At 43.2% G+C, this 13,875-nt stretch overlaps 1 protein-coding gene, 1 long non-coding RNA gene and 1 pseudogene across 2 annotated transcripts; 2 read left to right on the plus strand and 1 right to left on the minus strand.

Annotated features, from left to right (window-relative positions):
* Positions 1-1,955: 1,955 nt before the first annotated feature.
* On the minus strand, positions 1,956-3,494 carry LOC127780073 (uncharacterized). The gene is made up of 3 exons (XR_008018770.1): positions 3,115-3,494; positions 2,523-2,681; positions 1,956-2,299 (listed from the first exon to the last, which is right to left on the minus strand). It is a non-coding gene; the product is annotated as an uncharacterized LOC127780073 (long non-coding RNA).
* Positions 3,495-4,093: 599 nt separating this feature from the next.
* On the plus strand, positions 4,094-6,664 carry LOC127778816 (uncharacterized). The gene is made up of 8 exons (XM_052305448.1): positions 4,094-4,343; positions 4,493-4,625; positions 5,259-5,381; positions 5,480-5,533; positions 5,726-5,772; positions 6,022-6,120; positions 6,309-6,360; positions 6,478-6,664. The coding sequence occupies exons 1-8, from the start codon at positions 4,248-4,250 to the stop codon at positions 6,495-6,497; spliced, it is 624 nt and encodes a 207-aa protein (XP_052161408.1). The 5' UTR covers positions 4,094-4,247; the 3' UTR covers positions 6,498-6,664.
* Positions 6,665-8,438: 1,774 nt separating this feature from the next.
* Positions 8,439-10,327, plus strand: LOC127780305 (uncharacterized; annotated as a pseudogene).
* Positions 10,328-13,875: the final 3,548 nt, after the last annotated feature.

Consider the following 13,875-nt stretch of genomic DNA (forward strand, 5'->3'; position numbering starts at 1 on the left):
AAACCAGATCGGCCCAAACCAAATTTTGTAGGCACCAAACCGCACCAGCCCAATAGTGGTGGCAGCCCATTTCCCCCCATCCATAGCAGCTCCATTTAAAGAACAAAAAAGTACACCAAAGGTCCCTGAACTTGTCATCGAGTTAAAAAAACGTCCTCAAACCGCAAAACCAGATATCCGACGTCCCTTAACTAACCAAAACCGGTCAAAATCCCTTAACTAACTAAAACCGGTCAAAATAAGTACCTCAACGGTTTTGATCCCAGCTTTATCCTACGTGACGGCTGAGTTAGTGTGAGACCCACGTGTCAGGATGCCACGCCAACCTCTTCTCTATTTCCCCTCTTCTCTCCCTCCCTTCCTCCTCCTCCTCCTCTCTCTCTCTCAGTCCTCTCTAGGCTCTGGACGGCTGGCGTTGGGGAGGAGGTCGTCGGGTCATGGAGGTCCAACGGCCGGCCGGCGACGAGGCGGCGGCGACACGGCAAAAGGGAAGGGCGGCGGCAGCGGGAGCACAGGGGAGATCGAAGAGGACGACCTCGAGCACGGCAACGAGCATTGGGGGGCGACGGCGAGGCGGAGCGGAGCGGTGGCGGGCGGAGAAGGCAGGTGGAATGGGGCGAGGGCGGCGGAGCATCCAGGTAGAGTGGGACGACGGCGCGGTTGGTGGCGTCGGAGGTGGTGGCAGCGCCCCCGCTCCCGGCGCTCGGCATGGCGTCCCAGAGGAGGTCGGCGATGACCCGGTTGGCGGCGTTGGAGGTGTGGTACACGTCCCAGAAGACGAACGCCTTGCGGTCGCTGCAGGGCCGCGAGTTTGGCAGGCACAGGCCCCCCACCGTCGTGCCCACCGTCGCGGCGGGAATAATTAACTATTTGCCATTCTTATGAGTGGTTCTAAAGGATTTGCCACTAAACCCACATGTCGTAAACAGTGAGTGGCAAATCATTAATTGACATATATGACATATAAGTGGCAAATTATTAAATGTCCCGGGGAGGCGAGCGCCTGTGACTCCGACTGCCCGCCGGCGCTGAGGCCGAGGCCGAGGCCGACGCCCAGCACCGGGTCGTCGTTGTTCCCACGCGACGCGCTGAAGCTGCGCGTGAGCACCAACGTGCTCGGCCTCGTTAAGGCCAAGGTCGGCGCGGTGGCGCCGTATGAGCCCTGCTGCTCGCTGCTCGACGGCCTCGTCGACCTCAACGCCGTCGTCTGCCCGCCAGCGCAGCTGATCAGATAGTTTTGACCCCATTTGATCAGATTGTTAGCTGGATTTGTTTCTGAAGGGAGCAACGACTACATCAATAACTTCTTGCAGCCGTTCATGGCGGATGGCCAGACGTACACGCACGACACGTTCATCCGCCTCCTCATCACCACTCTGGACCGGCAACTAAAGGCAAGAATGCACACTAATCTCCCCTGTGAAAATGACCGGTAAAGACGAGGCCTGATATATCGTCCATGGCGGTGGTTAAATTGTTCGCTTTTGCAGAGGCTGTACGTGCTGGGCGCGAGGAAGGTGGTGTTCAACTCGCTGCCGCCGCTGGGCTGCATCCCGTCGCAGCGCATCCACTCCGGCAACGGCAAGTGCCTGGACCACGTGAACGGATACGCCGTGGAGTTCAACGCGGCCGCCAAGAAGCTGCTCGATGGAATGAACGACGCATCGCCGCCGCTTTGCTCCCCCCCCCCCCCCCCCCCCCCCCACGACAGGAAAACATGCATTTAGAGACACCTTATTTAGGTCCTAGAGACGTTAAGACGTTATAAACTGTCCTTGCGCGTATACAGAGTCGCTTCTTCAAAGCGTCCCAAAAACGTCTCCGTTGGGACCGTTGCAAAATTGTAAAGACGATTTGTAAAGCATCTCTAGCAGATTTGAGACACCAAAATAGCATCTCTACATTGGTTGAGACACTTTTATGGATGGATCCAATAACGTCTCTACAACTATCCAAGCGTCTCATGATGCTTCGTTATAAATAATTGAGACGTGTCACATAAGTATAAATTGTGGGATAACAGGCTTGCCATATTCACACCATTCATATCCAAGCCGTCAACATAATGCCACAAACAAAGTCGTAACACACTCCAATCGACGAAAGGTAATTATATTAAGAGCAACTGTGCTCAACAAGTCATGTAAACAAACATACAGGAAATGAGATTTACATCTTCTCTCAAAACAAATTTATAAATGTTCTTATAAGCTAATACTTGCTTTAGCTCCTCCCGTCTTCACACCATGATGTAGCTTTCCCATGCAATCGATTTGCATTACCTTGCAAAATATATAACCTGTCAAAAATGTAAATAAGCTAGCTAAGTTTACTAGGCCATTGCACAAAAAATTAGAAAATCCATATATTGCCTCATATAAGATATACCAAGAGATATATATAATCTGTACTGTTTTGAAGCTAAGATTTCACATGTAGACAACAAATGAAAGGAAAACAACATTAGCAATTAAGAATTTAAGAATTTATGATGAGACAGGGTAAAGGCTAATGAAGAGAACCTGAACATTGTCTTCCCCGATGATAATGTATCTTAGAGATGAAAAAAATATAAGTTTGATTTCTCTGAATTCCAGTTCGCTAGGTTGTTCTGCAGACAAGATGCCATAAACTAGATGTGTGCTTAAACATCACAGGTTGCATGCATTGTGCTACTGTACCTGCAACATGAGTAGATATTATCATGTACTGTGATACTGTTCTCACAATCTTTGGCTTTTTACAATATGAATTCAATGAAATATATCAGATATGCAACATAAAGAAGAAACAATGTTGTTAAAAATGTAATGGATTGTGCCCTTAATGAATACTATTTAGAACAAGTGTATTGTCAATATGGATCGATCTGCAAAGATTCACCAAGCATCAATTCGATTATAGAATCTGTATTCACGCATTGGCATTTCATCAAATAACTTATTAGTGCCATATGGCAAATCCCTGAAGAAAAAGGAGCATTATTTTGTAGTGCTGCAGGATTAACGAATAACCCAATGGGAGGAACACTCAAATACAAACTAACCTAATTGGATCACACAGTTGGAAAAATAGCTCCCACAGATTAGGGAATGATACTATGATAGAGCATACTTGTCACTGTGGAGCCGTGAAGCCAATGCCGCGACGGGAAGAAGGGGTTGGGCTGGCGAGGGCGACCGAGTCGCGAGGGAGAGATGCCGGTGACGGGAGCCATCTGTTGTCCATAGGCGAGGCGAGCTGCCGGCGGCCTAGGGGGAACGACCTAGGCTGCTAGGCACCTAGCGTCGGCACCTCGGGCGAGGATGAGCCGGTAATGGTGGCCAAAGTGAGGACTAAACGGAGTTGCCAGGTCGTGGAGCTGAGGACTGCAAGCCGGCGGTGCGGAATGAGGCAGCGATTCGGTGAAGATGAGGCGGCGAAATCCCTTGCGGCGGCGAGATGGCGAGCGTACAGATCTGGACGGGGAGTTCTGTTACCGTGGACTGAGGAGACGTGGGTTCTGGACTTGTGGTGGGCCAGTACGAGTAGGCAGTTTTCAGGATTTCTTTTACGAAAAAAATTGAAATAAATGTAAAATCTAAGACGTTATTTGAATGTCTCTTAAAACGTCTTCGTTTTCAGGTGGGTTTCAAAAACAGAGACGACTGCCCCCCCCCCCCCCCCCCCCCGGGGTGCGCCGACGCTTTGCTCCCCTGCTGCCGCGTCGCCGCCGCCGCCGCGTCGCTGGCCGCCGGACCTCCTTTCCCGCCTCGCCCGTCGTCTCCTCTCCACCCGGCGGCCGGCCTGCCTAGAGCACGAGAGAGAAGAGTGAGAGAGAGAAGGAAGGGGTTAAATTGTCACGTTGGACAAAACCACCCGTTATATAATCGTAGGATTTTTATTGCACTAATTTTGATAGTTGAGTGACCCGTTGTTGTACATGGTATTTCGGTTTAAGAATGAAATCGAAACTCACTGTCAAATCAAGGGACTTAAAACGAACCTATTCCGATCAAGTGTCTCCTGCGAGCGAGCGGCCGCACCTTTGTAGTCCAATAAGCCGAATAGCCTCTGCGTGCGGCCCGTCAAAAGCCCAACCGCCACGTACCCTAAGACAGCCACAGCCTGGGGGACCACTCGCGGCAGTCCCGCCGCCTCCGCCCATCCCCGCCGACGCCACCCTTTCCCTCGCGCCGCTGTTCCCTCCGGTGAGGTCTCGCCTTCTTCCGCTGCGGGGAGGTTTACCGTCTCGACTTCCTCCCCAGATGGCGTCCCGAGGCCGCGGGAGAGGCCGGGGGAGGCGGGGAGGAGGGTACGGCTTCGACCACCCGGCCAAGCACACCCCCCACGAGGATTTCCCGGTGAGCCTCCTCTCCGCTCCGCTCCATTCCTCGCTCCACCATCCCCACACTTCCCTTCATCCATTCTTTTAGTCTCGTTGCTGCTGCTGCTGAATGCGATTCGCCATGCTCGTGGGGGCGATTCACCATTTGGGCGCCCGTGTATTCAGGACATCACCCTGCCGGAGATGACGTGCGCCAGGGCGACCATGGAGGAGAAGGCTCTGATACAGTCCACCTTGAAATTTGAGGATTTCTGGAAGACTTCTTGCTACCACCTGGAGGAGGATGTCCCCAAGAAAAGTACTACTATGGCTCAACTTATCGAGACAATGCTTAGTTCCTCTTGCTGCCCATTATGATAACTTGCTTCTCGATTAATACAACTCGACTATATATGTAGCATAGGTCAGATAGTTAACACATGTTAATATCTCGTTACAAGAAGTAATTCATGTTTATTTTGAGTTGTTGGGTCAAAGAATTGGGTACTGAAGTGTTTTACTGGAGCTCTGGCTTATTTGGACTGACTGCCTGTTTTACTGAGTGGAACCTGTTATGGTTTCCTATATATTGTTGAACTATGATGGACTACATAATTTTGACTTCGACATGCACAGAGAACTTTCTCTTGCATTCAGTTTGGTGTTGATATGGGGCCTAGAATCCATAAATCATAATATTCTTTGTGGGCCTTGCTTCCCTGCGAGCTCAATTTAACCAGAAATTCATCATTTTAGTACCTACTCTTCTTTTGTACTAGCCCTATCTATATCTCCATTGAAACATTTTTACAAATTAATGAACATATCAGCCTCTTTTTTTCCTTCCAACCATCCTCTGGTTTTGCTTCATTCCTTGCATTTGTAGAGATTTGTGCTTGCTTTTGTAGAGCTATTTCTGATAACTTTTTTTTGTGTGTTGATATCTCATCAGAGAATGATGATAAAGAGATTGAAAGGTATTCTGATAGGAAACGTAAGACACATTCCAAACGTGAAGCTCTTGCGTCATATCTTATACTAACTCCTGCAAATTTCCCTGTGGAACTAGTGCAAGGTAATCTTGAATATTTTTTTTTGTATTTCTGTACATATAAAATTTATCTGCTATGTTGTTGCAGCAGAATACTCTCTTGACATTTTGTTTCTTTTCAGGTTCTAAGCGAGGACAGCCAAGCAGTAAGAAGCTGCGTTGGGATAGAAGCTCAGGTTTGTTTGATAAAGAATGATGTCCCTTTTGCTTCTGTCATGAACTTTAGCAAACTGCATTGCTTGTGGGGTTGTACGATTCTGTTGTCATGTCTGTTAGCAGCAATAAAATCTGAATTATCAATGCTACTGCTACATGTTGTTCATCCATATATGTGTCGATCCTTACATGGATCTGACCTTTTTTGACAGATGATCAGGCATTTGAAGTTTTCGAGAAGCTTGAAGAGAAGCACAAGGCAAGAGCATCATCCCTAATCTTTCAGTTTTTCAAATTTTCATCAGCTCATCTATCTAAAATTAATTTTTGATATCATCTATGCATTTTAGACATGTTACTGCTTTTCGGTCTGAGGCTGTGGACTATGATACTAATATGGATGCACTAAGCACCATTATTTTGTTGTGACAAGAAAGCAATTCCGTGTTTTTGTAGTTTTGTTTGTTTCTCTTTTTCACCATGTTAATATGGTTTTTTGTACTTCTAGGACGGAGACAAGAAAACAGAAAAGGATGGGGATGATGAGGATGAACATGAAGAGGAAGAAGTAGAAGAGGAGGAGAATTCAGATGATGATTATAATCAGGTGGGTACCTTGGAAGTTACACCTTGAGGTTTTCATTTATGTGGAAAATCGGCTATTAGATAGCTCATTTTTTGGCAAAATTATGTGGTGTGTATGTTTCTTCACAGGTTGGAACACAAATGCATCATTTTTTTTTCGAATTGTAATTTATCATCTCTTTAGCACTCTAATACCTTAACTTCCTGTAGAATATCGAGTTTGATGACGACGATGATGACTGGAACCAAGAGGAGGAAGCACGTAAGTTTAAATTTGAACTTCTATTCATATCAGATCTATCCTTTTCTCTTCCTAAAATGGACTACTGATGGTTTTGTTAAGATTACTAATGAAAGCATTCTCTTTTTCTTCTGACAGATGAAGACTACTATGATTAGAGCCACTGTCTACAAAAGTTGACCAATATCAAGTTTTGTTTCTGTTCCTTTTTCTCTATAATACTTGCTAGGTGATTAGAGGTATATGTTTTCCTGTCAATATGCTGTATCAGAAACTAGAATCTATCTGAATTCTGAAATACGGAGTAGGCTGCTGCTACTGTTTATGTGCTGGGATGTGCTTCGTTCGATATTATTATTCCCACATAGTATTTGCCTTCAAAACATTCCGGACATTGTTGAACAGAAATTCGAAAGCTACTTGGCATCTTTCTCCAAAATCCAAAGTAACATGTGTACGCTAAGAACTAATATGAGTTAAGAGTTGATGTATGTGTACTAATAAATGTCAAGTTTTGCCTGTAAAAATTATGCATTTTTACTAATAGTCTAGTGGCGTATATATTCACAATAAAACAGGATCAAGTCGAGACTGGCTATTCTCATGACAAGGGCGTTAGCCTTGCTGCCTTGTGCGGCCATGTGGACGCGAAAGAGTTCTTCATCGCCGCGCTTGCCATCGCGGTGGCAGCGCCGCCGTCGCCGGCAGCGCACGAGACGTGGAGGTCCAAGTTGCATCGGCGCGCACTAGAAGGAAAAGGTAGAAGCCCATATTGGCCCAATTTTGCGCGTGCGCACGGCCCATGCGACCCTCCTCAAGTGTTTACAAAAAAACCGACGGGAAAAATCAAACTGAATTTTAGGGCCATTTTGGATTGATGCCAAAATGTGCCCCACCAATTTTATTGGTAGCTTGAATAGTAATGTTGGGTGTTTGGATTGTGGCCAAAATAATTGGTAATGCCAAATCAAATTTGACACTAATCTAGAAGTTTCTTCTCTACAATGTCAAATTTTGGCTTTATATTGGTAGGAATCCAAACAAACTAGATTATAATTTTAACTTACCAAATAATTGGTAGTACCAAAATATGCTAAAGATTTGGTACTACTAGATTTGGTAGGGTAGCAAACCATACCTACCCTTATAAATATTTGGTTTGACAAAAGTTTGATCTGATTTTGTCGGAAGTCCGTTCGACCCGTTGCGCATCAACGCTTCCCACTCCCACAGCGAAGTCCGTCAAAACCCTAGAAATCGAGGCGTCTCCTCCGATCGATCGAGAGATTTCGAGGGCCATGTCCCTCCGGGCACTCGCATCTCTCCTCGCCCGGAGGCTCTCCGCACGCGGCGCGCAGGCGCCGCGATCGGCGGCGGCGGCGGGGACTAGGCCAGCGAAGACACGCGCTCTCCGCACCCTGATCTCAGATCGAAAATTCCTTCACTCGCGCGCAGCGGCTCACGCTCCCGTCCATCTCCGCGCAGAGGGATCTCGGCGTCGGCCATGGCGCCGTAAAAGGTGCTCTTGCCTTGACGAGTTCGTTGGCTGGATTGCTGCTCGGATTCCTCTATTTCAAGCAAGATAGAGATGACTCAGGTATGTATAGTATGGCACTTAAAATTGAAAGTGCCGTTAGATTGGATTCCTCGCCGTTGTTAGCTTCAATTTGTTCCAATGTTTTGCCGCCATATATATATATAGAGAGAGAGACATAGCTGTTTGAGAAGAGGCTATCTATTTTCTCTAATCTACAATTTAGCCACTATTAATTGTTTGAGAGAGGTTATGCGTTCGCGGAAAAAAAAACTATTTGAGAGAGGTTATAGTTAAATGTTTTAGCCCGCTATTTAGGCTGCGTTCATTCTTGATACGGCTATTTAGCCACACGTAAAACGAGAAACATGATGAACATATGATTAGTTAAAGTTAAGTATTAATATATAAAAATTTGATGAATAAATTTTTTTAGATTTTTTAAGCAACTTATATATAAAAAGTTTTTACGTAAAATATATCGTTTAATAGTTTAAAAAACATGCTAACGTCAAGGAGTAGCTAAGCTGCAATAGCTAAAAAGAACACAGCCTTAATACACTGATTTGTTCCCTACCTGTTTTTATGTGGCAGCTTGGGAGTATACCAGGAAGGAGGAGGAGACCGTAAAGTGGAGGGACGTGATCGAGCCATCCGTCAGGGCAAAGTTCACGAGGAAAGATGGCACCTTCGCCTATCCTGAGTACTACGGTTACCTCCACGTTCAGATGAACGGGGGGAAACCAAACTATGACCAGAAATGTTCCGACAAGGAGGAGGCCATTGTCGATGATGATGCCGCCGACACAGACGAGGATGACAACCACGCGGTGGATGAGCCAGCCATGAAGGCAAAATTCGAAGACTGGATGAAGGAGCATGGCCGGATATACATAACCAAGAAAGAGAAGGCTCATCGGTATGAGAATTTCAAGAAGGCTATGAAGGGCATCAACGAGTTAAACATCAAGCGCGGAATGCGAAGCCCTTTAGCTGCCCCTACCGAATTAGCGGACTAAACCGATGAAGAGGTTGAGCGACTTGGTATCACTATGGCTGATGATTCAGACTGGGATGAGTACCTTGATCACATCCACACTGCGATTGCTCGGGGTTACGTTTTTCGTGTTGATGATGAGGATGTCTGCGAGGCCGTGAAGAAGGTATATGTTTCTTTCCCTAACTATCTGCACCAGTATCATTGTTCATTCGGTATATGGCTACTATAAAGAGGATCAGATCTTTTGTTTTGGAAGCCAGCAATTATATTTTAATCTATGTGTTCCCATGATAGATGCTGCTTTAGAATTAGCGAATTAGCCTTTGGATTTCCAATTGGTGAAAAATTGTTCTGGCTATGGGTCATTATATTCGTGAAGCAGACACCAACTAGTTTGATCTGATCTCCTGGCTAGTATGTAAGTCATTGCACAGCAGTTCTAGCAAAGTAGAAACTGCACTGTAGGAGCACTGAAGGCAAATCTATCTACTCTTTTCTTCAGTCTGATTAGTTATTAGTTGCTCTATTAGCCATTTGGGAAGCAACTAACAACTCCTGCACATCATTGCTCTTTGCATTTTGTTTCTATTTGTCCTAATTATTTGTGCAATCCGTTTTTGAAAGAAATATATGTGCACTGACTCTTTGGTTTCTAAAAAGGAAATAAATACAGAGTCACCAAGAAATATGCATTGCATTAGCGTGACACTTTCTGTTCTTGTTATTTAGTTGCTGTTTTGGCTTAAATATTAAGTGTACATGATAACAAAAAAAAAACCTGTCACATGCATAATCCTTAAAAATTAAAAAAAGGATGAGCAACTATGTTTTAATATTAGCTTCAAGATGCATTTTTTAGGAAGCTGTGAGGTGCATTTTTCATCTGTAACTAATACGAAGTACATATGAAAAACACTTGTGCTGTTTGGATTTTGCCTCATTCTTTGTAGTACCATAGTTTAATCCTAAAGAGCGCTAGCTGAAGCTTAGCTCCAATTCAATTGGTATAAGTTTTAGTGTGAATGACGGCTTAGCTTCATGCATATATCTTTTCAACAAGCGGCACCATATTTCTTTTCGGAACATCATGTAATTTTCATCATTCTTTTGATGAGAACAGAAGAGAAGGGAACTACTCGCAATGCATGACAATGCAACGCATCAAACCAAGTTGCAGACAAACAGCAGCTAGTCAGAAGGAAAGAGGTGATGCTGACAAGCATTTGAATTGTACTTTTGTCTTCATTCCTTAATGATCACTAATACAATTTAGTTTTTTTTTAACAGCTCATGTCATCAACTTCGATTTCCTTGTTGATCTTGTGTCTCTGGGACAGTTGAACCTGCTTGTAGCAATGTTTCATAGACGGTATACTAAATCTAAGTTATCACCTGGTCATGACAATGTGCTATTTCATGGTATACTAAATCTAAGTTATCACCTGGTCATGATAATGTGCTATTTCATTTTATGTTATGATCAAGCTGAAGTAAATGGACTAAGTCATGTGTAATTCTATTTAATTTTCAGTTGCAACGCATGTCTATTTGTGAAACTATGTTGTCCTAGCTGAACAACTAGCTTTATTTTAGTTCCAGCATTTGTACATTGGCTATCTGAAAGACTGATGGTGAAGTATTGGCAAAATATGGATCTAAGCTGTATATGATGTTCACTCGCCATGAGTTGTGCATGACTGCTTTATGACATAACCAGACAGCAGAGCACAGTTGCGTCAGCTCAGCAAGCTGAATTCATCATACTCACCACCCGTTAATTGTGCTCGACCGCTTTGTTACATGACCAGGCAACACAGCAGAGCTTCGTCAATTCATCTAGCAAATTGCTATAATAATCGTCAACACAGCACACGAGCAAGTTGATCACTCGATCTGCATTACAATACCTAGCTAATAGAAGGCCCTCATTATTCTAATCCTCTCTTATCCTATAAAGTTAGAGTCCACTAAATTTTAAAGCTTAATATGCAAATATGGTATATCATCATCCACTAACAATTATTATATTAAAACATCATACAAACATGTTATATTATCTATAATTTTATGGTTTATTATATTTTATAGCTTTTCAAATCATCATCATCTCACATTTTATAATTCACATACTATTTCAATATGTCTCTTCACCATTTTTTTATAATATCTTATATACCTATATGGTTAATCCTAACTCCCAAATTTGTTAATGTGCTCTCTTCTCTTAAGCCATATCACATCAATTGTTTTGTCCTTATATGATCATCTATGGTCCAAATTATCTCTCTCCTTTTATTCTCTTATTAAGTTGCATCACCTCTTTTGATTTTAACCCTTAAATGATTAATCAATGATCCAAACTATCTCCCTCATTTTCTTCTCTCATAAAGCCACATCAATTTACTTTTACATTTGAATCGACATTCTATATACTATTTAAAATTTAAATTATTATAAACCACATCAACTTACGTAAGTTTATATTGCCTAGCTATATTACATACTCCCTCCATATTTTAATGTATGACACCGTTGACTTTTCTAACAACGTTTGACCATTCGTCTTATTCAAAAAAAATTTATGTAATTATCATTTATTTTATTGTGGCTTGATTTATTATCAAATATTCTTTAAGTATAATATAAATATTTTTATATTTGCAAAAAAAATTGAATAAGACGAATGGTCAAACGTTGTTCGAAAAGTCAACGGTGTCATACATTAAAATATGGAGGGAGTATTATTTTTACTTAGTCTTATCACACTAAACTTCTGTAGCAACGCGCGGGGTTTCACCCAGTAAAGAACATGTGCATATACATTAGCCTCTCTCCATTCACCTTCATGAAAGGCAGCCTCTTTTGTGATGGGAAGTTGGGAACCTCTTTAGCTTTGCCTTTTTTTTTCCCTGAATGAGCCGGCATTTAGGCATGATGAAGATTTATTGAATAAAGTAGGAGTGAATTACAAGACTCATTGTTGTCGCATCCACACAACCGAGGAAAGGACTAGAACTGAACCAACTGTCACTAGACCAACAAAAAGTTACAAGTGTATCTCCAACGCCAACTCAAAATAGCTAAGCAAATGCTCCACTGGACGTCGTCGAAACAGGACGTTACGCCGGGAGAGGGCGAGAGAACAAATAAGATTCATCCCCCTCCTGCCGACCCGTCGGCATCAAAGTGCTTCACACAAATTGTCTAAGAGCGGTTTTGGTGATAGAGGGACCTGACCTCTAGACAATGTCTCCAGGATGAAAAGCGGACAAAAGCGCCGTCGCCGTTAGTCGAAGCCTCAAGGAGATCCAAGACAAAGTCCGCCAAAACCCGTATAAATATCCAGGCAGGGCGACGGCGGACGAGAGCGAGCGTCGATCGATCGAGGCCATGTCCCTCCGACTCCGGGCACTTGCTTCCCTCCTCACCCGGAGAATCTCCGCACGCGGCGCGCAGGCACAGGCGCAGCGATCGGTGGCGGCGCCGGTGGGGACTAGGCCAGCGGCACCACGCTCTCTCCGCCCTCGTGAGTCTCCACTCCCCCCCAGATCTCATGCCGAATATTTTTCTTCACTCGCATGCAGCTGCAGCGGCTCACATTTCCGTCCCTCTCCGCGCAGAGGGATCTCGGCCGGGGAGAGAGCTAGGCATGCTCTGCCACATCTATCTGAGGCGCATGCTTGCAGGGAGCTAGGGGTGCAGAGCATATACCGTGCATGTGTGACTACATTCTCTCTCCTTTTTCTTTTTTTACTCAAACTATAAACAACTTTTTTAGATATGTATCTAATCCATAATTTGATTACACCATTTTATTCATCGTGATTAAATATTTATAAAATATTTTAGAAAGATGTAACTTATAAAAATTACTAATTGCAACAATAACCACAGTTACATGAAACATTAGACCTCAACTAGTGAAACATAAAAAAATTGTGATACAATATACTTGCAAATATGGCCGGTGTTCTTTATGATTTTCCAACCTAGCATTCGCACCAAAGTGTTCTGCATTTGCATTAATTCATCTTGTGTAAGTGAAATTACAAGGTGCAGCCTCAGCATGTAATTCCCCTGCAATTATTTTAATTTTTAATTTTCTTTTTGAAAAAGAGAGCAAAAGCTTTGCTTCGTACTCCATCATATTCCATAATACTCGATTCCATAATACTCGATGTTTTGGACAGGGTTAAATTCAAACTTTTATATCATTAACGAACAATAACATTATAAAAGTATTTAGTTCAAAGTCAGTAAAACAACATTACAAAGTATTATAATAAAAGTAAAATATATTTATTTATTATAAATATTATTGTAGAAAAATATGGTTAAATATGTATTTTGAAGATTATGTGGTTTAAATATTAAAGAATTGTGAAACCGGAGAGAGTATGTATTACTCTAATTATATTAGAAGGAATAAGTACCGACCTCGCTACTTTAAATGCCTTCTCTATGGGAAGTATCTGATCATGCTCTCCCCCACGATACAAGAACTCGCTGAAAGGTGAGACAGTCAGACAAAGACATTTGATAAGGGTAAACTTGGGAAGTAAAGCACTCTTGTAATTATTCGTCAGCTGCTAATCGCTATGGAATACCTGGGGAAATGGAGCGATATGGAATTTGTCTTTGTCCCCCAGTGTTATCCCCTTGATGATGAGCTCTGTCTTCTCTTCTATTTTGTCGGTGTAGAGATACTGCAACACAGTGTTACCTGTTACTGTTACTCATTCTTTTTGATAAATAAGTTACTGATACTAAAGTCAAGAAGCTGTAATCAAAGATAATGACTCTCAAGAACAATTAGTGCAGTTGATTACATGATTGTACTCATCACTGCCAGAAAATTTCTATGTAATATCCAAATGAGCTGAACAATGTGACAGGTTTTTCCATTAAAAAAAACAATGTAACAGCGGACGAGATAAATCTGTTCAACCGTCGGATCGAATTTGTTCGGTCAAGATAAATCTGTTGGGCTGCCTCTACTAGG

Source organism: Oryza glaberrima, chromosome 7, assembly GCF_000147395.1.
Source record: "Oryza glaberrima chromosome 7, OglaRS2, whole genome shotgun sequence".
NCBI lineage: Eukaryota > Viridiplantae > Streptophyta > Magnoliopsida > Poales > Poaceae > Oryza > Oryza glaberrima.

What these genes read in the sequence shown, in the direction of transcription:
- LOC127778816 (XM_052305448.1), top strand. Translation starts at nt 4,248, where the DNA reads ATGGCGTCCCGAGGCCGCGGGAGAGGCCGGGGGAGGCGGGGAGGAGGG. An exon ending in GGAGGATGTCCCCAAGAAAA is followed by an intron (nt 4,626 to 5,258) that starts GTACTACTATGG and finishes ATATCTCATCAG; the next exon opens with AGAATGATGATAAAGAGATT. An exon ending in GCGTTGGGATAGAAGCTCAG is followed by an intron (nt 5,534 to 5,725) that starts GTTTGTTTGATA and finishes CTTTTTTGACAG; the next exon opens with ATGATCAGGCATTTGAAGTT.